At 37.2% G+C, this 27,934-nt stretch overlaps 1 protein-coding gene across 1 annotated transcript; it reads right to left on the bottom strand.

Annotated features, from left to right (window-relative positions):
• Positions 1-23,318: 23,318 nt before the first annotated feature.
• On the bottom strand, positions 23,319-27,724 carry LOC137745460 (GDSL esterase/lipase At5g03610). The gene is made up of 5 exons (XM_068485423.2): positions 27,565-27,724; positions 27,044-27,295; positions 25,131-25,405; positions 23,784-24,084; positions 23,319-23,637 (listed from the first exon to the last, which is right to left on the bottom strand). Exons 1-5 carry the CDS (start codon positions 27,623-27,625, stop codon positions 23,426-23,428), a joined length of 1,101 nt encoding a protein of 366 aa, XP_068341524.2. The 5' UTR covers positions 27,626-27,724; the 3' UTR covers positions 23,319-23,425.
• Positions 27,725-27,934: the final 210 nt, after the last annotated feature.

Here is a 27,934-nt window from a genome sequence, read left to right as displayed (position 1 = left end):
ATATGATATACCTAAGCGACTTCATCACCTTACGAGAGAAACGGAGTAAAAAGGAAATGCAATCTGTTAAATGTAAATTTCTCTCCTACAAAGAGAGCATTAAAAGTTAAAATTTTTATATAGTACGCATTTCTTTTGCTGCCTTTCAACATTTATGTTGTGTGCCTAAAAGAAAAATCTTTATGTGAGCGTATGTATTGGCAAATGATAGTTATATAAAATTTACCTAAACTAGGTCGGGGTAATTCATACCTACATGATATATGTGATTACTTTATAGGCATAACATGGTCCACCACTAACATTACATGTATTGTCCTAACTTACTCATCTATTTCTATGTGTTGAGTTTTATCACAAAAGACCTCGGTGATATTAGAGGTGAAAACTCTAATTGTATATGTGAACACGAAAAATTTCATGAAACAAGAAACAAGAATACGTGGCACAAAATAATATTTTTGTGTTTAATGATTTTGGGGTTACGATCTCTCAAATTTGGTCCTCTGATTCTATCTCCGTAAGATGTAGATTTGTTGATCCAAGGGCCGTCGAGGCTTGATCTTGGATGAACAGTTGTAAGTTTCTTCAAGGGCCTTCGTGGCTTTGATCTTGAAGGTTGATGGAAGTTTCTTCAAGGGCCTTCAGGGCTTGATCTTGAATGTTGATGGAGGAGCGGATCTTCAAGGGCTTTTGGGCTTGATCTTGAAGAACGGTTGGTTTTCTTCAAGGGCCGTCGAGGCTTGATCTTGAATGAACAGTTGGTTTTCTTCAAGAGCTTTTGGGCTTGATCTTGAAGAATAGATGTGTGGATTTGTTTGTTGATCCAAAGGGCCGTTGGGGCTTGATCTTAGGATGAACGGATGATGAATGATGAACACTTTCTTCAAGGGCCGTCGGGGCTTGATCTTGAGTTGGTGGGAGTTCTTCAAGGGCCGTTGGGGCTTGATCTTGAAGGATGGGTGTATGGGTTTGTTGAGGTTGTTGATCCAAAGGGCCGTCGGGGCTTGATCTTGAGTTGGTGGGAGTTCTTCAAGGGCCATTGGGGCTTGATCTTGAAGGAGGATTTGACGAAGAACGAAGAGTGCTTTCTTGATCATTCGGAATTCTTGGGAACTTGGATGCTTGAGAGCTTTGGAGTTTCAAAGCTTCAAGGATTTGGAGAATTCTCTTCCAATTTGGGAGTAGAGAAATGTATTTGTGAATTCCTTGATGATATTCCTCTTGATGGAGAAGCCTATTTATAGGTTTTGAGAATGAATCACCACCATTCATTTTTTTGGTGAAGTGAGTGGAGGTTGTAAGTGAAGTAAGTGTGTGAGGTTGGTGAAGTAAGTGGAGGTTGTAGGTGAAGTAAGTGGATGTTGTGGGTGAAGTAAGTGTGTGAGGTTGTAGGTGAAGTAAGTGGATGTTGTGGGTGAAGTAAGTGTGTGAGGTTGGTGAAGTAAATGGATGTTGTGGGTGAAGTAAGTGTGTGAGGTTGTAGGTGAAGTAAATAAATGTTGTAATTTTAATACATTAGTTAACATTTATTTTACTGAAATTTCGATGTCTACAAATGCCCCCACTTCAAGGCGCGTCGTAGACATGTGCTTGTCACGTGTAGAAGATGCGTTTTGAAGTCCCTTAATGTAGATGTCAACCCAAGGGCCGTCGAGGCTTGATCTTGAATTGGGCTGGAAATTTCTTCAAGGGCCATCGAGGCTTGATCTTGAGTTCGACTGGAAGATTTTCTGGTTTCCTCCAATCGTTGATTTTCCATAGGCTTAATCTTGAACTGGGCTGGAGGATTCTTTTGGTCTCCCCCGAAGGTCTGAATTTAACTCCTTTTATCTGGAGTTGAATTTGATTCAAGGGTGGTGAACACTTGATTTTGAATCGGACTTGTGATTTCTTCAAGGGCTATCGAGGCTTGATCTTGAGTGAAAATAAGACCATGAGCGGTTTCAGGATTCAGACACATGGCAGGCAAGCACGAGGTGGAGGTGATGACCTGTTTCTTTGTTCAATCTTTCCAATTCATATTTGAAGAGGGTTAGAGGATGACTCAGCATATGCAATTGTTGCGTTTGCTGATGATCCACAAGATTGATTTTCATTGTCACTCGTCTTAGCTGTTCTCCAAGCAGATGTGGTCCCTTCTTTGGAAGTGTATCAACCGTTGAAGATGACTACTCGAGAGCAACGCTAGGTAAGCAACCAGGGAATAGATTCCAGGTAGTCGGTTCCAGATCGGAAGATTGACTCTAAGTGCCGGCTGATTGCTCTCTTTCTCTTTGCCATACGAGTAAGAACAAGGACAAAGGGAAGGACATGGAGAAAGCATGATATGAGATACTTTTGCTTTTTGAAGAAGTGTTGACGATTTAACGGCGTCGCGCGGCGAGGCTTTGCTCTTTGGTGACGGCGCCAGCGGAGGGTTGTTGAGGCTTCTCGAGCTCTTTGATTAGAAGAATGATGTCGAGCTTGGATTTGACTTAAACTCTTATGTCTGGATGGTGCTGCAGGGGAAGGCGTCGTGCTCCAGCAGTTTGTTCCAGCTCCTACCGCATTCTTCTCTGCTTGTTTCTTTTACATAGCCGAGGTGGTGCGCAACCCTTTGCCTTTAAATGGTCTTTCAAGGCATCACTTCTCAGCAATTCATCTATGCTTGGCAGCTTCAGTGAAAAGAGCCGACACTCCGTCGCCTGTCCTGAAGTATGCGCTGAGGGGATTCAAGACTCACTAACAGTTGAAGACGAGCACTCGAGAGCAACGCTTTGCTTTCGCCCTTGATGATATGAGATACTTTTGCTTTTGAAGAAGCAGCGAATGAATCAGTACATATATTTGTTGTGCTTGTCTCCACATGCTTCGATGTATCATTTTCACTTGCCTTACTTGCTCCCTTTGCAGAAGTGGTATTTCCTTATGCAGGTTTGACATCTTCTCTTGTAATATTTGTCCTCTGATACAGGAGTGGAATGCAAACCTTGCATTTGAATGGACCATCACTTCTTGGTGGCAGCGCAAGTTTGAGTAGAGGTTCCGACATATTGCTTTCTCTGTCCTTGTCTTGGCAGGTGAGAACAAGGGCAAAGGAAAAGACAGGGAAAAAGCATGATATGAGATACCTTTGCTTTCGCCCTTGATGATATGAGATATTTTTGCTTTTGAAGAAGCAGCAAATGAATCAGCACATATATTTGTTGTGCTTGTCTCCACATGCTTCGATCTACCGTTTCCTCCTGCCTCATCTATACTTCAGGCATCTGGTATCTTCTTTGGGGAAGAAGAAAATTGAGTATTTCGAGAGGCTTTGCTGGGAGTGCGCCCTCAGAGGTGAGGAAGAGTTGGGCATTTTTTGCAGGTCTGCCTTGCCATAAAAGATGAAGGTCGACATATATAGGGATTTCCCAATAGCAAGTGGTGGTACTGTTCCTTTACCATTGTCGACAACTGTTGGGTAATTGAAACAGTAAGATTCACGCGTTCTCAACTTTGTTAGAAATCTTTGACAAAGTTGCTTGTAATGTCTGCAAAGTTGAGGTTACATGTGAAAGGTACTGACAAGTTTTGATCCAGCAAATCCGGTTTTTTGAAATTCAAAGAGTGATGACTCTTCGATCCTTGAATAAGCGGCCCAGCTTTTGAGGTTGGCAAAAGTGTGGTAATTGGGGTAATGACCTCCACGCGTTTTCAACTTTGTCAGAGATTTTTGACAAAGTTGCACGTGTTATCTAAAAAGCCGAGATTGTGTCTGAAGAGCGTTGCCGAACTTTACGCAGGAAAATCCGGCTTTTAAGATTTAAAGAGTGGTGTCTCTTCAATTTTTTTTGAATCGGTGGTCGTGTCGCCTCTCCTTTTATAGAGGTATCGATCACCTCCAACATGCAGACTTTGAAGATTGCCCATTCGCGAAAATCGTCTCCGGTGTATTTTGTTTTAACGGCCCTTTGAGATTTTACTCCATCCAACCCTTCTCTTTTAACACCTTTGAAAATGGCTAACCCATCTAACATTTGCTTAGATTTGAGTCTCAGCAGTGATACGGGTGCGCCGCGTCAGGGTAATGTATGGTGCCCGTCTTTCTTATCTTCTAGTGGCCCTCTTACAGGTGAAGACTCCGTGATGAATGCAACAACAGCTACAATAGTAGATAGGAACCTCCTCACTCCTATAGATAGTAGACTGCTTTCAGGACGGTCCGATGAGTTGGCCGTTCATGAGTTGGCTGCCCTCAGTGTTCAGTGTGCGGGCTCCGTGTCCAACATGGGCCAACGCCTACTTGCTCGATCCCGTCAAGTTGAATCATTGATGGCGGAGGTGGAAAATCTTAAACAAGAGATCCAACAGCTTAAGCACGAGAATAGAGGTTTGCACGTGCTTGCAAATAATTATTCGACGAGCATGAAGAGGAAGCTTGATCAGCTGCAAGAATCTGAAGGTCGAATTCAAAGTGACCGTCAAAGGCTTGCGGCTTTCTTCCAGAGGCACCTTTTTCCTGAGTCATCTAGCGTTCCACCAAGTATTGAGGCCTCGAATGATCTATCTTCGATGCCTCCCGCTCCTGGAGTTTTGCCAAGTAGTGGGGCTTCACGTGAACAACCTTTGTGAAAGCTCCATCTTTCTTTTTTTTTTTTTTTTTTTTTTTTTTTTGTACGCACTTGTAATTTCTCGGAGATCAATGGACATGCCTTATTTTATTCAATGTATTGTGCTAAATACAGATAAAACATATATATCACCAAGATGCAAAATTTGATGTGAAAATTAACTTGACACACAAATTAAACCCTATTTGTGACAATTGTAGTAATGAAGTAAGTAGGGATCGTTGTAACCGGGGATTAACTAGGGGTGCTAATCTAATTTGAATTGACTCAAAAACACAAAAACTAAACTTAAAGACTCTTAACAAGACTACTATGACTCAGAACAGCTTTGAAACACTCAAAACTGCCTAAAACAATCAAATTGACTTAAACAGAAACTAGAACTTAAATTGGACGAATTTGAAAGTGTTTATGACTCCAAATGCTTAAGAACACAAAATAAAACAAATTCGAATGACTAAGACTCAGCAAATTATGGGGGGATTATGGTTGGACGAATTTAAACTAAATGGGCAGATTGTAAAGAAAACAGATTGTAAAAACGAATTTGATGGAATTGAATGGATTGGAAACTAGCTAAGAGGTTCTTCTCCACACATGTTACACTTGCATACAAGATGATTTTCAGTTGGTCTTTCGATGAATTATGAATTCTCAACGCCCCAGATTAACCGTGAATTGCACTAATTAACCCTCAGATTTTCCTAACGTTATTGAATTGGATGATTGCATACGACAACCCAAAACATTCCCCACAAGTCCCCTACATGATTGCATAATAGAGATACAAGCAAGAATCATTAAGTTCTATGAAAACCATAAGCATTGACGAAGCACTTGTTACTATGATTGCATGAAACTTATGCCAAAAATTTACTTAACGCGATTGAGATCATCAACCTTTACTACTTGTGAATATAAGTTCATAACTATTAGGTGAAACTCACTTATATTCTAGCGTCATATTCATGCATGAAAATTAAGCGTGCACTCTCAATAAACATACATAAATAAGTTATCAATCAAACAGTTAAACAAATTGAATCCACAACTCATGAAATTCCAACCAAAGGTAATCAATTCATATTGCAAGCATAAACATGGTTTTGAATCACCCCCTAGCTAACTAGGAGGTTTAGTTCCTCATACGTACAAGACAAAGATAAGTAAATTTAACCATTGAAATCAAGGAAATGAAACACCTAAAAATTCCAACAACTCAAACTTGAATTGTATGAACGTTTAGGCCCTTTTCTCCTCCTCTTTGTTGCGGCACAAGGTCTAAGGATAGGTTTTGGGGTGGTATTTGTATGGAGGAATGGATGTGTGATGGTAGGGTAGTGTTTTGGAGGGATGGGGAGTGGTTGGAGTGGCTGCAATGGAGGAGAAAATGCTGGAAAATGGAATGTTATGCACGACAATGGTTGTGTGATGGTGTGAAGTGTGTATGAATGGAATTCTCCCTTTGGGTGATGAATGTGTCTCTTTATATAGAAATGGGAGAGCATGTGGGTGAATTATAGAATGGGAAAGCATGTGAGTGACAGCTAGGGTGATTGGTGGCTGTAATGATGAAGTGTGAAAGCTGGAAATGCAAGGGGAATGCACGGCAATGGTAGGGAGTTCTTTGGTGATGAATGTGGCTGCCATCATGAAGAGTGAATAATTAATGCATGTAGGGTGCAGCTAGGTTGGAAAGGTGTGGAAGATGGCTGGAATTAGAAGGGGAATGCACGGCAAAAGATGGTTCTTTGGTGATGAATGTGGCTGCAATATGAAAAGAATGACTATTAAATGTATGTAGGGTGCAGCTAGGTTGGAAAGGTGTGGAAGATGGCTGGAATTAGGGGAAAGAAATGGGTTTAATTCAGAAATAAAAGGGCAAGGTGGCTGCAAGGAAAAGGATTAGGGTCTAGGTGCATAGCATGGGCCTAAAATAGGGTGGTTTGCACGACAATGGAATGGGAGAAAGGATAAGCCCACGGCAAGGTTGTGTAATTGGGCTAGGGCCTTGTTTTGTGTCCTAAAGTGCCTACAATTTCGTCCAACACCTTGGCTCCAAACATAAGCTATCCCTCCTTAGCCCAAAAGTGCTCCAAAAGGCTCCAAAATGCACTTCTTTGCTCCTTAAGCCCTTAGAACCTGAAAACACACAAAAGAAGCATAAATGACTAAAATAACTAAAGAAACACAACGTAAATGCACGAGAACAAGCCAATTAAGTCGCATAAATATGCTCCTATCATGGACTAGACTATGATGAAACGTTTAGTCCAGTGGCGAAGCTTACAACAGTACGAGTCTTACTTGCACTTGCAGCCAACAAAGACTGGAATCTGTGGCAGATGGATGTGAAGAATGCTTTTCTTCATGGAGAGCTGGATCGGGAGATCTACATGATCCAACCAATGGGATTTCAGAACCAAGATCATCCTGAATATGTGTGTATACTGCGGAAAGCACTCTATGGATTGAAACAAGTACCCAGGGCGTGGTATGGTAAGATTGCTGAATTTCTAACACAAAGTGGTTATTCAGTAACACCTGCAGATTCCAGCTTGTTTGTCAAAGCCAATGAAGGAAAGCTAGTTATTGTGCTAGTGTATGTGGATGACTCAATCATAACCGGTGATGATGAGGCAAAAATTCTTCAGACGAATGAGAATTTATCAGTCTGTTTCCAGATGAAGGAACTTGGTCAACTCAAGCATTTCCTTGGTCTAGAGGTTGATCGCACACAAGAAGGAATATTTCTCTGTCAACAGAAGTATTCCAAAGATTTATTGAAGAGGTTTGGAATGCTCGAATGCAAACTGATCTCTACGCCGATGGAGCCAAATGTCAAAATGAGTGCACATGAAGGAAAAGATTTGGAAGATGCGACGATGTATCGACAATTGGTAGGTAGTCTGATCTATTTAACCTTGACTCGACCTGACATTTCTTATGCAGTTGGTGTGATGAGTCGGTACATGCAAAATCCAAAGAAGCCTCACTTGGAAGCAGTTCGACGAATACTAAGATATGTGAATAGTACAATTGACTATGGTCTTTTGTACAAGAAAGGTGAAGACTGCAAGTTAGTTGGTTACTGTGATGCTGACTATGCGGGAGATCATGACACCAGGAGATCAACAACTGGGTATGTGTTTAAGCTTGGTTCTGGAACCATCTCTTGGTGTAGCAAGAGACAGCCGACGGTATCATTGTCAACCACTGAAGCAGAGTATAGAGCAGCAGCAATGGCAGCTCAAGAGAATGCATGGCTAATACAGTTGATGAGTGATCTACATCAACCAGTAGATTATCCAGTACCATTGTACTGTGATAACCAATCGGCAATTCGCTTGGCGGAAAATCCAGTCTTTCATGCAAGAACTAAGCATGTGGAGGTACATTACCACTTTATTAGAGAAAAGGTTCTGCAGGAAGAGATTGAGATAAGACAGGTCAAGACGAATGATCAAGTTACGGACTTGTTCACAAAAAGTTTGAGTACAGGCAAGCTCGAAATTTTTCGCTGTTTACTCAGCACAGTGCAAATAATGAGAGCTGACATTGAGGGGGAGTGTTGAGAATCAATGTCAACCCAAATCCTCCATTGCAGCCACTCCAACCACTCCCCATCCCTCCAAAACACTACCCTACCATCACAAATTCATTCCTCCATACAAATACCACCCCAAAACCTATCCTTAGACCTTGTGCCGCAACAAAGAGGAGGAGAAGAGGGCCTAAACGTTCATACAATTCAAGTTTGAGTTGTTGGAATTTTTAGGTGTTTCCTTTCCTTGATTTCAATGGTTAAATTTACTTATCTTTGTCTTGTACGTATGAGGAACTAAACCCCCTAGTTAGCTAGGGGGTGATTCAAAACCATGTTTATGCTTGCAATATGAATTGATTACCTTTGGTTGGAATTTCATGAGTTGTGGATTCAATTTGTTTAACTGTTTGATTGATAACTTATTTATGTATGTTTATTGAGAGTGCACGCTTAATTTTCATGCATGAATATGACGCTAGAATATAAGTGAGTTTCACCTAATAGTTATGAACTTATATTCACAAGTAGTAAAGGTTGATGATCTCAATCGCGTTAAGTAAATTCTTGGCATAAGTTTCATGCAATCATAGTAACAAGTGCTTCGTCAATGCTTATGGTTTTCATAGAACTTAATGATTCTTGCTTGTATCTCTATTATGCAATCATGTAGGGGACTTGTGGGGAATGTTTTGGGTTGTCGTATGCAATCATCCAATTCAATAACGTTAGGAAAATCTGAGGGTTAATTAGTGCAATTCACGGTTAATCTGGGGCGTTGAGAATTCATAATTCATCGAAAGACCAACTAAAAATCATCTTGTATGCAAGTGTAACATGTGTGGAGAAGAACCTCTTAGCTAGCTTCCAATCCATTCAATTCCATAAAATTCGTTTTTACAATCTGTTTTCTTTACAATCTGCCCATTTAGTTTAAATTCGTCCAACCACAATCCCCCCATAATTTGCTGAGTCTTAGTCATTCGAATTTGTTTTATTTTGTGTTCTTAAGCATTTGGAGTCATAAACACTTTCAAATTCGTCCAATTTAAGTTCTAGTTTCTGTTTAAGTCAATTTGATTGTTTTAGGCAGTTTTGAGTGTTTCAAAGCTGTTCTGAGTCATAGTAGTCTTGTTAAGAGTCTTTAAGTTTAGTTTTTGTGTTTTTGAGTCAATTCAAATTAGATTAGCACCCCTAGTTAATCCCCGGTTAGAACGATCCCTACTTACTTCATTACTACAATTGTCACAAATAGGGTTTAATTTGTGTGTCAAGTTAATTTTCACATCAAATTTTGGCGCCGTTGCCGGGGAACGAACCCGGGTCACCCGCGTGACAGCGGGAATACTTACCACTATACCCGTGTGTCAAGTTTATTTCCTTTCTTTCTTTTTTTTTTTTTTTTTTTTTTTTTTGGTGATTTTGATAATGATTTTGTCGTACACAGTTTATGCTCTTGCGGGCCAGGAGTGTTTGTTGTCACCTTTTAGGTTCGTGCGAACGAGGAGCTTTTGGTGTCGTTTGCAGTTTCAACTCGTGCAGACAATGAGCTTGTGGTGCCGTTTGCAGTTTCAGCTCATGCGGGCAAGGAGCGTTTGGTGCCGTTTGCAGTTTCAACTCGTGCAGGCAAGGAGCTTTTGGTGCCGTTTGCAGTTTCAGCTCGTGCAGGCAAGGAGCGTTTGGTTATCGCCTTTTAGGCTCGTGCGAGCGAGGAGCTTTTGGTGTCGTTTGCAGTTTCAACTCGTGCAGACAAGGAGCTTGTGGTGCCGTTTGCAGTTTCAGCTCATGCAGGCAAGGAGTGTTGGTTGTCACCTTTTAGGCTCGTGCGAGCGAGGAGCTTTTGGTGTCGTTTGCAGTTTCAACTCGTGTAGACAAGGAGCTTGTGGTGCCGTTTGCAGTTTCAGCTTATGCAGGCAATAAGCGTTGGTTGTCACCTTTTAGGCTCGTGCAAACGAGGAGCTTTTGGTGTCGTTTGCAGTTTCAGCTCGTGCAGGCAATGAGCGTTTGGTGCCGTTTGCAGTTTCAGCTTGTGCAGGCAATGAGCGTTTGGTGCCGTTTGCAGTTTCAGCTCGTGCAGGCAAGGAGCGTTTGGTTGTCACCTTTTAGGCTCGTGCGAACGAGGAGCTTTCGGTTGTTGTTGTGGATTTGTCAAGCGATCTGGGAGAGGCGTTCCTCGCAATCTTCATAGCAAGGAGCCTTGATCGAGAAATTGAATAAGTCTTCGAGGAAGAAAAGATCCCACATGAACGATCTTTGTGTTGAAATTTTCTTATCTTCAACATTTTCACATTGCTTTGGAGGTTGACGAAAGCTGTTTTCCCTCCTTTCTGATTGGTGCACTTGTGGAGAAGACATATGTTTCTCGTGCAGTTTCTTTGGAGTGACATGAGTCCATCCTTCAATTTCACTTGACTTGGAGCATGCCCCCAACAGTCGAGGTGAAGACTTTGAGTCGAAAGAGCCAGAAGTGACATCTTTCTTAGGGATTTCATCATCAGTGCCGTTCTCTTGGGTTTGTTGGCATAAAGATTTGCCAATGTGGACGATGATGCGCCTTCTTACCTTCAATGGTCTTTTTGTGTCGACCTCCAAGGTTGCTTGGCGCTTCATCCTTGAAGGAATCGAGCTTCGAACGTCGTCTTTTCCTACTAGACCGTCGAGCTTTTCTTCCTTTCGCGTTGTCTTCCTCTTTCTAGAAGGCTTCTTGGTTTCTTCAAGTTTTTCCAAAGCCGATCGTTGCGGAGGAGAGCTAGCCTTGTTGCTTTGTTTCTTAGGTTTTGACAACCTTTCAAAAATAGAGCTTTGGGGTGTTGGCCTGTTAAGCTGTTTGAACACGGAAGTTCGGTCTTGCCCACCAATGTGATCAAGTGCCAAAATTTTGGGTTTTGACTGATTCAGCCTATCAAAGACTGACACTCGAATGAGAGGTTTAGGCTCCTCTTGATTTTGTTCAATGCTCACGCTGATGTGTTGAGCGCTAGCGTTCTTCACTTTGCTTGAAATCTTCACGAGTGCATTTGGTGTGAAGCTAAGTCCAGCTTTGTTGTTCTCAACTCCGTAATCATGCTTCTTCAACTTCTTTTGAGTCTTAGTGAGGTTACGATCTTTGTCGTTGACGGTGTTTGAAACCTTCTTTCCAAGATTTGAAGAGAAAGCAAAGTCATGCCCAGCCTTTGACATGAGTTCGTAGGTGTTTGGGTTAAAGCCTTCTTCGGTCTTCTTAGTTGGAAAAGAGCTTGGTTTCACTTTGACGCCATGTTGCGCCTCCAGACGGTTGATGAGTTCGATGGTTTGCAAGTTTTTCTCCTCCGCAGTCTTTATCAGCCTTGTAATTGTTTCCTTCATCTGAACCAGCTATTTTTCAATGAAGGTAGCGCCGATGGTCATGACTTGTTCTTTGTTTGAAGCCATGGAGTGTGCTTGAATATCTTGAACGGAGACAGAGATGAGAGGTAGAGATTGTCCCACCGGGCGTGCCAAATTTGTGAACACGAAAAATTTCTTGAAACAAGAATACGTGGCACAAAATAATATTTTTGTGTTTAATGATTTTGGGGTTATGATCTCTCAAATTTGGTCCTCTGATTCTATCTCCGTAAGATGTAGATTTGTTGATCCAAGGGCCGTCGAGGCTTGATCTTGGATGAACAGTTGTAAGTTTCTTCAAGGGCCTTCGTGGCTTTGATCTTGAAGGTTGATGGAAGTTTCTTCAAGGGCCTTCAGGGCTTGATCTTGAATGTTGATGGATGAGCGGATCTTCAAGGGCTTTTGGGCTTGATCTTGAAGAACGCTGGTTTTCTTCAAGGGCCATCGATGCTTGATCTTGAATGAACAGTTGGTTTTCTTCAAGGGCTTTTGGGCTTGATCTTGAAGAATAGATGTGTGGATTTGTTTGTTGATCCAAAGGGCCGTTGGGGCTTGATCTTAGGATGAACGGATGATGAATGATGATCACTTTCTTCAAGGGCCGTCGGGGCTTGATCTTGAGTTGGTGGGAGTTCTTCAAGGGCCGTTGGGGCTTGATCTTGAAGGATGGGTGTATGGGTTTGTTGAGGTTGTTGATCCAAAGGGTCGTCGGGGCTTGATCTTAGGATGAACGGATGATGAATGATGAACACTTTCTTCAAGGGGCCGTCGGGGCTTGATCTTGAGTTGGTGGGAGTTCTTCAAGGGCCGTTGGGGCTTGATCTTGAAGGAGGATTTGACGAAGAACGAAGAGTGCTTTCTTGATCCTTCGGAATTCTTGGGAATTTGGATGCTTGAGAGCTTTGGAGTTTCAAAGCTTCAAGGATTTGGGGAATTCTCTTCCAATTTGGGAGTAGAGAAATGTATTTATGAATTCCTTGATGATATTCCTCTTGATGGAGAAACCTATTTATAGGTTTTGAGAATGAATCACCACCATTCATTTTTTTGGTGAAGTGAGTGGAGGTTGTAGGTGAAGTAAGTGTGTGAGGTTGGTGAAGTAAGTGGAGGTTGTAGGTGAAGTAAGTGGATGTTGTGGGTGAAGTAAGTGTGTGAGGTTGTAGGTGAAGTAAGTGGATGTTGTGGGTGAAGTAAGTGTGTGAGGTTGGTGAAGTAAATGGATGTTGTGGGTGAAGTAAGTGTGTGAGGTTGTAGGTGAAGTAAATAAATGTTGTAATTTTAATACATTAGTTAACATTTATTTTACTGAAATTTCGATGTCTACAGTATATTATTTTGTGATATGTCCAATGTGGGATTCTATTCTCTAACAATATATATTTTTGAACTATTTACATATAAAATTAACTTTGGTCTTGGTAGATACAAACCTATTCATTACAATTATAATTGTTTCCTTCATGTCGATACAATTTTTCATTGTTACAAAATAACTTGATTACCATTAGAAGGATAACACACACTAGAGATCATTTCAAATTAAGGATAGAAGGAAGAATTGATGAAACTGATTTATAAACATTACCCTTTAATATAAAGAAATGAAAAACCGTACACATGTTTGAATTGGACGTGTGTTTCCACTTGGAAGTCCTATCTATATGAAAACTTTTGACCTTTCCATTGGTAGCAGTTGGCACCATGAAATTTTATCATTAACCTCAGGACTAGTTTTTAGATAATGATTTCTCTTGGTCTACTGATGAGAATATTTATGATTGTGGTCATTATGATCACCCTGTCAAGGTCAACTTTTTTAGCGTCTGCGATTCACTGCTCAACTCGAATCTCTAAGTGGCGGATGTTATTCAGAGCTCAGGTGGTGGTTTTTGTGTTTCTTAATTAGTTTATGCAGATGACAAAGGATTAAGAGTGCATATTTGTTAGAGGTGACTCATAGAAATCTTCTTAGTTTGCCCACGATTGTAAGATTATCAAAGAATAGTACAATCGTTTCTTTATGGTGCCTTTATAGTAGTTTTACAGCTTAAAATATGTAGTCTTCGTAAGTGTCATCTTTCCTCTTGGTTGGATGTGAGATTTTCACATTCATGATGGTATGTTGTTGTGAAATGTGATACTTCTTTTAACGTGAGTGTTATCTTTACTCTTGGTTAGATGCAAGAACTTTGTATTTTTGATGATTTGCAATTGTGAAGTGTGACACTTCTTTTAACGTGTGTCACCTCTTAGTTACATTTAGGGTGTGTTTGTTTGCCCTCACTAGCTTTCATTGGACTGGATTGGATTAAGTGCTAGTCCAATCTCTTGTTTGTTAGCTGCATAGACTAAGTTCAATGAGACAAAGTGGGACTTGCATGGACTAAACGCTTCGTTAGCCGTTCTTAGTAAGACCCGCCGAAGCAGAGCGGACTACTAAGACCGCTTCGTCCCTCCTCGCTTCGCCCATCCCATCTACTTCATCTTCCTCACTTTGCCCGTCCCATCTGCTTCATCTTCCTTGCTTCACCCATCCCACTAAGCGCATCTCGAGTTTTTCGCTGTTCGGAGAAAACCCAAATACCACAACTCAATTGAAAATCGGTCAACAAGATTAATAGAGAAGCAGGGAGGGTCGTCATCGTCCTAAACGTTGAAGATCAGCAGTAGCAGCAGAAGCAACAGCGGCTCTGCTCTCAATGTTGAAGCTTGTCGTCACCGTCTAATCTCTCCTCCATTCCGATTCATATGCAAGTTGTCCGTTTCATCAATTTTCATTTTCGAATCCAGTGTTTCATTATTATGCTTGAGATTTTTTAGATTCGTTTATAACATACCAGAGCCCATTGAGCAGGCATGAATCCAGAGAGGTTCATGCACTGACAGTGCCCCATTTGTCTCCCAAAACAAGAAAAAGAAAGTCCACAAAATAAGAATTAAAACTTTAATTAATCTAAAAAGATGAAAAATTTCACCCATTTATTATCTTATTCTTTCCTTGCAAAACTTCAACTTTGTTCAATCACCAACTTCTGTTTTTGTCCAGCTATCGAAATCTTCTGTAGGTCAGTTAGGATAAAAATATTTTCTTAAAAGCTCCAATCTTTGTTTATCCAAATGCATTTTGTGCGGCGAATTATGTTTCTTAATTATATGTATATTATGTTTGGTTTTGAGAAAATAAGAGATCATAAACTTGATTAATTGGATTCCAGGTTGATGTTTTGACTAATTGCATTCTATGTATTAATGTCGAAGATACAAGGAAAATAGGTAATTTAATTGGAAGCCTAGGAATTGAACTAGAATTAGAAGTCAGTCCAGCTTTTTAGTCCGACACTGCACCAAACGCTTCACTAAACTAGTTCAAGTTAGTTTAGTCTAAGCCAGTCCAGCTTAGTCCCTGAAGCTAATCCAGTCCGAGACAATCCGGTGCAACAAACATCCCCTTAATATGCCTACTATGTGTTCATTCTTAATCGGTTTTCATTTGAACTAAAACAATATTCTATTATCAAATTGATTGAGAATAAGTCGTCATGCGACTAACAACATAGCGTGACAATAAGAAAAAAAAATTATGGGCAGAAGGGAAATTATAAGCAGTTTGGATAATGCTGTCACTCCAACAAGAGCCGTGTAATATTCTCGTAAACACCTGCTGATGATTACTGCCTAGTAGTGGTGAACACAAATGGGACCCTTTCTGCTCCCCCTAATCCCCTGGACTGGGAATTTGAATTTTATTAATCATGCAATTGCGCCATTATATATCTCTTTGACTCCTTAGTTTCTAGATACCGCCATAACCATAAACCTCCACCACCCAGAAACTTCTTATTAGGTCAAGTTATGATCGATGGCTTGGAGGATGGCGATGAACAAGATTATATATTAAATTTGATTAAGCACTAAGCCGTTTTTCTTTTTGTTTTGTGAACAGCTGCAGCTGTCCATATACTTTATGTTTGTTTTCCAAACCAATTATATGTATCCAAATTCAGCAGCTTCCTGCTTCTTTCTGGATGTTGGTGTGCTGCTGCCTAGTCCTTTTCGTATAGCTTCATGTTACATTCAGTTTCATCAGCTTTATTTGTCCACATAATTCAATTATTTGCTCCAAGTGTCATATATATATGGTTGCTATTCATACATATCGTTTATCTATTAGGAAAAAATAATAATATTGTGTTAAGGGTTTTGATGTTTCCATATGCTAGCTTGAGTGAAACCACATATAGAACGTTAATATAACAATCTAGAATCCACGGGAACGCTCAAGACGAGAGAAACCACAAGTTCTATGATGATTGATAATATGAATACTAATAATATTGTATTAACTGTTATGGGTTTTCATTTACGTACTACCTCAAATCCTAGTTAGTTAGGCGATGAGTTTGACTCACCTTGCCTTTAATTCATTTAAGAACAGTGTATTATGGTTCCAAATAGGAATTAAGGTTGGAGTTTTGGATACTTGGTGCTTGTCATGCTCATGAGATTTTTAAATGTTCCAGAATATGAGGCGGGGCACCGTATGTTATTTACAAGTGAAGAAATTTTTTTTTTTTTTTCCAATACCTTCACTTGCATAATAATATATAACTTATTTAACTATGTTCCGAGCATACGGAAAAAATTCACATCATGCTCAATCTCTCAACCACTTCGTGTTACATCTTAACTACCTAACATAAGAAACAAAAAGAATAAACCTCAACTTATGTGACTGTGTTTATTTTGCTTATATGTAGGCTTACTCGGAAATCTCACGACAATATTGGCACACGTGATGATACTTACAATGTATATTAGCCTAGGCCAAAATGTGATGTTATTAGGTCATGTCTAATTGGAAAGCTAAATATAGCTTTGTTCAAAATTATAGTTCTAAAAAAAATTATTTTTAAATGAACAGTATCAGACCATATTCGTATATTATCTCTAAAGGGGCTAAACATAGCCCCTCAATAATTTATTAGTTTTAAATTTACACTTTAAATTCATTAGTTAATTTAATTAAATTACCTTTGGATGTTTTCAAATTTAGTCGTTGAACTTGAATTAATTATAACAAATTGAGAAGCTGGACCCCAAAAAAGGGCTAAGAGAGGGCTACATTTAGCCAGCGCCCTTTTGGCCAAATAATGGCTTGCTGGGCTCCACAAAATTATAGCTCAGCTATCAGTTGGAGATGAATTTTTGAGCAAATTAGGCTATTTTTTGGTTTTTAGACCTTTAACCCTCTCCATTAAAGATGACCGTTAGAGTACATCACCACATACTTCAAATTTATCACCATTTTTTTTCCCTTTGAGAGAACAGGATAAAATTTTGATACTCATGGGGACCCGAAGGTCCTACCTCTTACTAAATTTTTACACCTTAGAGCATATTTAATGCATGCAAATTAGCTAAGTTAAAATGTTATTTAGCATCAAATGACAATTTTTTTTTTAACAAATGATATTATCTACACAAATGGGAAGATGATGGACTTAGCCTCATAATGAGCTAGCAATAATGTGGTTCAAATTAGCCTTTGACAAGAGTTAAACTTAAAACCTCTCATTTACAAATAAAGAAAAATATCATAAAACCGTAGTATTAAATGACAAATTAATCTTTAGTGAAACATATACAGCCAAGAGTCCTGGACTAAATTAGCCCATAGCTCTTCATACAGGCAGTTTAGCCCCAACCCTTACGCAAGACTCCTTATGAAACCAGTTTAAGACAAAACTTCACTAAGTGCTCTTGTTAAATCCAAGAGTTCCCCTTTCTCAAATATTTTTAAAGGGAGCAACCAACATCAAAAGCTTTAACCTTTAACCTTTAACCTTTAACCTTTAACCTCAACACCATATAAAATAACAGGCCAAATACGGAATAATGATCCAAAGCACCCCAAAACCTCAACCCCATATATTTTGTTATTTGTTTATTTTCTTTCGTATTCGGATTTGTAGCTTTTTTAGGATTAATTTACATAATCAATTTATAATATTATCAATTAAATTTTAGAATTTTCTCTATTTTTTGGTGGATTCCATATTGCTAATGGACTTCAACTTATTTTCTTGTGAATTTTAATTTAGGCATTTTATTGATTTCCCTTGTCATATATTCCACTGGGCCATGATAGGTATCTTCGATTTTAACGTGACTCAGTTGAGCAATATTTTGTCACTTCTGAACTAGGTAGATAATAATTTTTCAAATGACAAGTAATATAACAACAAATAGAAGACAAAGATGCAAGTAGATTTGAATAACAGAATTCAAATGAAAGCTATTATTATTCTTCCCATTACCACTAAATTAAATGAGAAGTGTCCCCACGTGTTTAATCAATCATAACTTAGGGCACCTCTAAACATGGATTTGAATGTGGGCTCTCTCAAGTTGTCAGCCCCCTATATCGATATACTGTATTTTGTTGAACTGAGACGTGGAAAGCATATACAAGACCTGGAATCAAACAAAGAGATCATTGCTTTTGGGACCAAGGATGGCCTCACAAAAACGAAAGTGGTCTAAGATTTTTCGCTCAATATACGAGGTTCGGATGACGAAGATAAAATTATTATAATTTTTAAAGTAGATCCATGTTTTTAGTCTTGGAAGTGCTTTCGAAATCATTGAAAGTGTTTTTAGAAAAAATATTTTTGGATTCCAAAATCACTTAGAGTTATGTGCTTCTTTCAGAAAATACTTAAAATGTTTCTTTAGGATTACTTGCCTATTTATTAAGGATTAATTTTAAAACATTTTCACCAAAAACGCTTTTAGTCATTTTAAAAGTACTTTCAAACGAACTCTATTTTTTTTTTTTTTACTAATGGTTTGGCCAACAGAAATTTTGGCAGAACTTGCTTCTGTACAATTCTATCCAACATCTTATTCACATTTATACAAAACAAGGTTTTAAACGATAAATTTGCAACCCAGGCCATATATATACAGCTCTTCCGTACATTTATATCAACATCTTCTTTAGAGTTATTTACCCTGTTTCCAATGTCAGCATTTGTAATAAACAGTGGTTACGTAGTTGCTTTGTTTCTAAAGAATCTAAACCATGTAGCTTGTAAGTATATAAAGCTAGTGCGTTCAGCTTATGGTTTACGCATCATTTTGTGAACAGGTACAATACAGAGACACAGATCGAAGCTTTTCTTCTATATGAATGGTATTAGGCTGTCTTATGTGTTGAGCCCAACAACTCACGTAGCTCCACGTTATTTGATTTATGTTCCACCTGTTAGGCTTAAAATTTTGCTATACATGAAAGGGCATGTTGAGAGTATGAAAAAAGGACATTCAGTTGTTGAGCAACTTCTCATACTACTATTAATTTTATGGTGAAATCTCAACTTTTTTTCATGGTATCAGAGTCATTTTGGCTCACATGTGAAGCCCAACGACCATACTTGCTCTACGTTACTCAATTTGTGATTACAATTCTAGTTGTAAATATAAACATAAACTGACGTGATTAACAAACAATAATTTTTTTTTTTTTTTTTTTGGAACACGTAGTATTTTGTTCAAAAAAGAAAAAAAAAAACAAACAAACAATAGTATTGACTGAGCCTAATTTAATTCAAACATCTGGTTACACTACATAAAAATGTTGAAATTCATAATTAAGTGTTTTTTCAATACAATAATATATGAGTGTTGATAATCTCACCCCATTATCTTATTTTCCCACCCATATTTTAATAAAAATCTGAAAAACATTAATAACATGTTTATAATTTTATAAAAAGACTTTTAAACCCCTACCCCATTTCTCCCCCATCGTCTCTCTCCGTCCCTATTTCTCTGTTCCATTTCATCTCTCTTTTCTCGGCTTCTGCACCGACCACCACAGTCGGAAGCACGAAGGTTCAGGAGGAGCATGGCAAAGTTGTGGTGGTGGAGGAAGGGCAAGAGGAGTGCTCCTCTCCTCCGGGGCAAGTCACTTCTCGTTTGGGGCTTAAATTTCAATTTCCATTGAATTTGAATGGTTATGGAGATTGAGAGCGTCATCACGGTGGTAATTGACTTTTTAGTTTGTTTTTTTTATTACCCCAAACTTCACTGCTTGATAGTTGCTACAAGTGCAAGTGACTTGTAGCCGTAGTACAAAATCTAGAGATACATAGCTTGTGGACAAGATTGAGAAAATGGTATTGGATTATGGGATTTTGGGTTGGCTAATTGACGTGTTTTGATGCTAAAGGAAGTTCTAGAGGAGACTGGAGGTCGAAACAAGATAATGATGGTGTGGTGCTGGTGCTGTGATAAAGGTTATTTTTGCAATTATAGAGGGTGGGAAAATAAAATTTTAATTTTTATAGTGGGTAAGATTATAATGGGGTGGAGAAATAAGACAATTGAGTGGGTCTAGTAGCACTCTAATATATTTACACTGAAAAATACCAAACTAACCTTGATAAAAAAAATTGTTTGGATTCCATCTTAAAAGCAATTGGCAATAAAAGAAGCAGTAACCTAACGCTTTATAAATTCTAGCCACTTCTTTTTTAACTTCCAAAAGTGTGTTTTTTTTTTGGAGACTTTGGATGTGGTCCTTAGTTATGAATATTTTTTTTATTAAAACCTTGTTGGTTTTTAATTTTTTATCAAGGTCCCTAAAATTAATGTGATAATTTATTTCTATGTACGTTACTATATTTTTTAAATTAAAAATTAGACATTTTAGTTGTTTATATAAATGAGATTTTAAATATAAAAAACCATAATTTGTGGGACTAAAAATATTAAAATATAAATATACTATTGTGTGTGTGTGTGTGTGTGTGTGTGTGTGTAAACATGGGTACATTCATCAAAATTAACCAAAAAATTAATTGTATCAAAACATGGGTACATTCTTCAAAATCACAAAAAAAAAAAAAAATGATATTAGGCTTAATAACATTAGTAAATTTCTTCGATTAAACTTGACATGGATACATTTTAAAATCAAAGAAAAAAGAATGTACCCATATAAGTTTAAAAATGGATTGGAAAAAAATTGAATATATTTTATATAAAAAATTGTACATTTTACATATAACAAATTGGTATATTTAAGAATGAGTACATTTTAAGATTAAAAAGTTTTACATGAATGGGTACATATAATTGGCATGGGTACATTTAGCAAAATAAAAGGTACAAATAAAAAAAATATATGGGTACAAATACAAATAAACTTTAAAAAATATGGGCACAAAAAGAAATTAATATATGGGTACAAATTAAAACTGAAAAGAAAATTGGTACAAATTAAAAAAGGGTACAAAGTAAAACTAAAAATATATGATAAAAAATTTAGTCATAAATATAAATATACTAAATTTAACATTTTTAACATTAAATGAATATTTTAGAAATAAAAAAATATTTTATTATTGAAATAATTAATGATGTTATTAATACCCAAGGACCTTGATCAAAAATTGAAAATGAATAGGATTTTAATCATTGGAGTAGCAAAAGGAATGATGAGAACCTAATTTCTCCTTTTTTTTTTTTTTTTAAGTTGGCAAGAATTGAAACTCTTGATCTATCTAAATCTTGACTTATAGTCCACCCATGTGGTGCCTTTCAATGTTTAATTGCTTGAGCTAACCACAAGAACTACGTACGTGTGTGGTGCCTTTCAATGTTTGCTTTAGAAAGCTTAAAAATCGATTAATGAACGAGAATTAGGGTTACGGTTTGTCTGTTGAGTGCGATTGTCTGGTATGGAAATTCTTGAAGAGGAAAGCCCAATTGCAGAAAGATTGCAGGTCTTGGGGACGAATTAATAGAAAAAAGGTTTCAAGTGGAAAAATTATTTCAACGTACAATGATAGTTTCTTACAAATGAATAACTTATATAAAATCACCTAATTACGAAGGAAATGCATGTAAAACAAAGTTAAAAAGAATTCTTCAACTGTGGCTTGCAAAGCTGAATGTTCCATGGGATTCTCTTAGTTCGTTTATTTGTTTAAATCATTTTATATCATTCGTTCATTCTGCATATCTAAATTCTCATCATATGCGTTTGAGAAGAGAATGTAGTGCAAAGTTCGAGTCAAGGTGATTGACAATCGCGATCAAGTTGTGTCATTTCTACATGGAGGAGAAAAAGAAATCCAGTAGCAGGCCTAGAGAAAAACTGCCATACAACTGTGTGTCTAATAAGATCGAGTTTTGTAAGTCCTTTTTGTATTCTTTTCTCTTGTCAGTGTTGTCTGGCTTGAAGCCGGATGATTTTATGCCAGGCTAAAAGCAATCAGAAGGAGCCAAGGACTGTTGTTGATGTGGATTCAGGTAATTTTGTTTTGTGTTGTAATGTAAACTTATTATCGTATCATTAGGACGACACTTTTTGGTATTTTGTATGATATGATGTTTTACTATATATTTACTTCTCTCATGGTGAAGATTATGTTTTGTTGTATATATTAATTTGCGAGTTTAGTAGACAACTTGAATTTTTTACTTTACATTTTGTCCAACTTCATGAGATTAGTACACAACTTGAATGTTTTCCTTCGGATTTGCATCTTCTGTTTTCCTGCACCAATTCGAAAACTTGTGAGTTGTGTCACCTATGAGATAAATTAGGGAGACAGAGTCAGACTAATACACTCAAATGATTAATACCCATTAGTGTAATATATTTTCCTGCATCAGTGACAAAAATTTGTAATATATCTGTTTTCCTTTGGATTTTCATCTCATCTTGTTTTTCTAGTATGCTGAGTAGTGTCCGAACAACTAGCAGTATGATTAATTCCCTCATATGAGATGATGTTGGTGCTTTTAAGTTTTGACCATATGTTGGTGTTTTTAACACTTTTTGCCACACGTTCGTTCTATCATTAAAGTTTTTTTTTTTTTTTTTTTTTGGGTAGCAGGGGCAGTATGAATGTGATCAGTAGTGCACCCGACTTTGAAATCTTAACATCCTTAATCCTCTATTGCTACAATGTAGCACCTGCTTATCGAACCAAGGTTTTAGCTCCTTTTTTTTTCTGTGTTGTTAACTTTTTTGGGTTATCTTAATTTTTTTTAAGTTATCTTAATTTTTAATGAACATTTGAACCTAAAAGTATATAAATTCTGTCAAAGTATGATAAATTATACAGCCAAACCATCCAAACACAATCCAATTACACTGTATAAAGAAGTTAATTTTGGGTAGATGTTTAAACAAATATGAGTTTTATAGAGTTTTGGAATTAAGTACATCTAAGTTAAATATTTTTTAACAAATCCTGGGATCAAGTGTCAGTTAGATCTGCTATAAATTAGGGTTGTAGATACTTTTAGATCTGCATAATTTGATCATAGTGTGATTAAATATAAAACTGATCTACAACAAAAATCAATTCTTATCTCAATAAGAAAATGACTTTCTACTTATCTCATAATATCGGAAGAGAAATTTTATTGCGGATAATTTTCCTAACATGGACTTGTCTTCTCCAACTTTAATTTGGCATGATTCTTCTCCGCCAGCGGCTCATGCTTTATTGTTTTCGAACTATGTTGACTTGCCAGGTTACCGCTTCTCAAATTAATGTACATCTTGACATTGAGATTTGTCTCACTAAGTATTTGTACTTGACACTAAATCAAACAATCGTCGATTATTTCGAAAAGTGGCATTAGACTCTATTGTAAGTGGCTAATAAACTGCCGGTACTAGACCCGCATCTGTCAGTGCCTAGCGAGTGCTGACGTGTGACACTGGTGATCTCTTCTCACACTTTCTGGTGATCTCGTCATCTTTGTGGGCTTATAGTAATCAAAAAGACTTTGGAGAGGAACTACTTGTTTCAACATTACAAATGATAACTTGCAAAAGACACGTGTGAAGAAATTAAGTGCATGTAAAACAAACTGGATCTAGCTTGACACAAAGTTAATAGAGTTGTTCAAGTGTGGCTTGCAAAGCTGAATACACAGCACGCCAACCCTGTTGGGTAGGGTGAGCAGTGTCCCAAAAGAAGGCAGATTCCGGGTTTTTACAAATGGTATACTTCTTTGCACCACTTTCATCCACACTCCCACAAAAAAACCCACTGTTTATACCAATGCAGCATGGCCTCAATGGGTTCTCAAACTTTATGCTTCCTGCTCAAGAGAACAAGATGATTTCACGTATTAGCAATTCATTTGATATTTATGTGCTTGAATACTCAGATTAAGATAGGCTAACGGTTCAATAAATTCCAATGTCATTAGACATATACATTATATACTACTTATATAGTACTCACCTAGATCTCCTTTGTTCTTGAACACAGACATGAACGAGGCATAAAGATCAACAATGATAAAAGAATTCTTGGTTTCGTTGTTCAACTTGGCCACAGCTTGCCGCAACAAAAGATTGTGGAAACCGACTAGCGCGTTCTCAGTTCCATTGCATTGTTGGAATGAAAATGATGCCGACCTCGAAGGGAGACATCCCAAAGGTTGAAGAGCTGTCACAACTACTTTGCCCACTCCCAAGGCATAAATACGTTTCATGTTCACAGTTAGTTGATTCACGATTGATGTGATGAAGGGTTGCCAACCCTACAATATACACAGATAATTGAAAAGAAAGAGGAGTTCAATACATATAAAATGTAGGTTGAGTTTATGTACGAAAAAATATTTGTAAAATAACGTTGAATTGGCCAAAAAAATTCATAACATGCCTATAATATTTCTTTAGTTTTTCCTTTTGGTTTTAAATAAAAGAAATATTGGAAATGAGATAGGAAAAAGATGCTTGATGTGAAAGGGCAAAACAAAAGATAAAGAACAAAGAAAAAATAACTTAAACTGAAAATTGGTGTCATCACCTTACCCCCTTTATTTGTCTAATTTGAGCTAGGGAATAAAGTTACGTAAGCCAGTATTTTCTGAAGATCATCTACCTAATCCATTCTTTGAAATGCTTACGTACCAGCTTCCATGATCTTTTCTTTTCTCCAATAAAAAAATTTAATCGTTTAGAAGATGTTGATTGTCTTGGTAGTTAGGACATTATTGTTCGACTTCTTGTGTTTTGAGTACAAATTCTCTTCCCTCCCTTAGTATAAATTAATGTAGAACATCATTTGTAGTAAAAAAATATTCACCATCCCTTTATTTATATATATATTTACAAATAAAATTTCAAACGTTGGATCTCCGGATCTCTAACCCACTCATACTCAACACCATACCCAAAGTGAAAATATTTATAAGCCAAAGCGAAAATTTACATGTACAATATGTAGAATAATAATATAATTATAAAGGTTCTTTGCAAATGCACTTGTGTAACTCTTTTTTTTTTTTTCATCAAGTCCACCAATTCTTTTACTTCCAACTAAAATCTAAAATACAATTACAATGTCATGTAACAAAATAATTTGACCTATTTTTAAAAGTTAATTTGCCACCCTTCTTCAATCAAACTCACATTAAGTGAACTAATATCTAATTGGGGACTTTATTACTACGTCAACAATTATTCGGGAGTAATTTTTGCAATACTGCTGTCACTATATAGGACAAATACCCTATTATTTTTTAAACGAAATATTGATTCTTGATAATTTTGTTTGATAAAAAATGTTATATGTGCTAACCTGAACAGAGCCATTTGTCGCGACATAAGTCGCGTAGTCGTTGCCGGGACCGGTGACGAGGGCGACGGAGGAGTGAAGTTCTTTGGGAGTGAAGATGGAGCTGTTTTCTATGAGCTTCTGAAAGAAGTCGATCTGGGTTGTCATGTTGGGATCCAAAACCGAGGTTTTAAAAACACCTGTGCCTCCATATGCGAAATTAACTCCGTACTTCAAATGATTTACCCCGACTTTTCTAAATCTGTATGGTATTGGTGACTTCACTCCTATAAACCTAGCTGCAATATCATGTGTGTTAGAAAATGATAGAGAGAAATTGTAATCAAATATTCGAGAACTTATGTATAGTGTGGTAATAGAATACCGCATCATTGTACAACAAATCTACGCATATTATAACATGTAAATTGAATATTAATATTATAATTTGAAATATAAACTCACCAGTTTATTCACTTGAATTGGTTAACCAAGTGCATAAAACATATTCAAAGGCTTTCTCTAAATTATAGCTTTTAACATATTCAGTAATTGATTTTGACTCAAAGCTGGTTACTACATTCAATTGGACTTGGGTAACTAGATGGAGAAGAACTTATAGGAAAGGAGAAAAACATATAGGAAAAGAGTAATACTATTCATATCATGTTTTTGTACCACATTTTCATACTACCTTAGATGACATTTGATGTGGACTACCATATTATTTGAATTAATCAGATTTTTAAATTTAGTTCATTATTTAATAAACTAATAATTAAGAAAAACTAGTTAATTAAATGATGATTGTGGTATACGAGGAGTTTTTCTCCTTCCTTTCCTTAGGCTTTGCAAATTGTTCAAATCATGTAGCTACTGTCCACATCAGATGCCACCTAAGATAGTATAGAAATGTGGTATAAAAACATGGTATGAATAATATTACTCTATAGGAAAATGTTAGGGAGACCATATTTTTGTATTATAGTTGATATATATATATATATATATATATATATATATATTATCTAATGTTGAAAGTGACGTATACATGCCACGTTAAATAATGAATTTATATAATTGAATATTAATTGGTTGCATGCAATATTTGCCACAAGAGGTAATATGCTAATATGGTTTTAAAATGTAGTCTTTCTAACATTACTCAAACTTATATACGAAGTTGTCACAACACCAGATATGTTACATGGTCGACTACGTAGTAGACTATTCTAGTAAAAAGATTGCATGGCGCCAAAGTTGATGGAATTTTTTAATTACTGGAATTACTGGACATGGCGCCAAAGTTAATGGAATTTTTTAATTACTGGACACACGCAACATTTTAATTATCTTTATGCTAAAGGACAGAGTTATTGCTTCACAACACAAATGTAGTACATATCAGATTGATCAAACTGAGAAAATGAACAAAATTGTAACTGTTGGAAGGAACATAAAGTAAGTTTGATTGGTTTTACAACTTTAAGGGACAATGGGGACAGAGTAGGATAAGGAAGGTTCAAGCAAAAAAGGTAGATATTTAACACAGCAAATCATGATTAAGAGTCAATAATGCAGATGACAAATGTCCAAGACTCCAAAAGGTTGAGCTAGCTCATGTGATAAGGTAAGAAGTTACATGATGGTGGCCTGACATGTGGATTAAAAGCAAACAATAAAAATAAAATGCTTACCCAACAATGCAACAATATTCAGATCAAAAGAAAACCATCCAAAGAGGGTATTATGGTAAGAGGAACCCACCACCGCTGTACTATTTTACAGCAATAATACATCACTAAAGAGAGCACTAAAGCATAGGTTCTAAACAAAGAACTGAGCAAAGAAAAAGAACAGCATGTTACTTTCACTCTTTGCACCAAAAAGCAGAGAATTGCACATGATTAGAGAGAATAAGAGAGGAGGGTTGGTACCAAGGAAATCGGTGAGGACGCGGCCATCGGAGAAACGGCCACAGGGTTTTCCCGGGAATGTGATTCCATAGGGTTGTTTCCAAGAACTAGCCACTGATTTTCTGTTGTTTCCTGTGTCAGCATACGAGTCTCCAAAAACAAACAGCTTTGTCGGCCGCCAATTAAATAGGTGGCGATGTGTGTGGTGGTGGTGGTGGTGCTGGTGGTGGTGATGGTGGTGGTGAGCAGCTGAAACTAGCACTCCTTGTAGTCCTATAACAAAACAAACAAAGACAGGTAATCAAAATTGGGAACAAATTCTGTAGTCCTATAACAAAACAAACAAAGACAGGTAATCAAAATTGGGAACAAATTCTTTCACCCAATTCTACTTATGCACAACCTCGTTTATTTCTAGTCTTTCGACAGAATAAACCGAATGATAGTCAATTGCCATAAATAAACAGAATGTGCATAAGAAGAAAAAAAGTGAGCGTAAACCATTTTCTTTAGTCACGTAGTATTAACTCATGTATGCAGACCTGTGAGGAGGTAAAAGAGAAAGAGAGTAGGGAGGAGGAAGACGGTTGGAGGTGATTTCATGGTAGACTATGAAAGAAAGAAGCTTTGATTTGCTGAAAGAGATGTAATTAAGAGGGAGTTGGAGATCATGCACCACTTAAATTTAATGAAGATATGGAAGGACTAGAAGAAATCAGTGCTTTATATAGTCGCAGTCGACCTCTGGGTGATCATAAAATATGTGAATGTTTAGGGGTGATATTGCAATTTGCATTCTTTTAGTCATTTTTTGTCGGTCCAAATAAATAAAGCCAAACCTCATAATTCCAAGAAATTGGTGGTACAAACTCACAATTTTGCGAAACAAAAGAAGAATTTCATTGGAAAATA

This window comes from Pyrus communis, chromosome 12, assembly GCF_041283825.1.
Source record: "Pyrus communis isolate YQ-2024b chromosome 12, ASM4128382v1, whole genome shotgun sequence".
Classification (NCBI taxonomy): Eukaryota; Viridiplantae; Streptophyta; class Magnoliopsida; order Rosales; family Rosaceae; genus Pyrus; species Pyrus communis.
The sequence above is the reverse complement of the archived record's forward strand: the minus strand, read 5'-3'. Positions and strand labels throughout refer to the sequence as shown.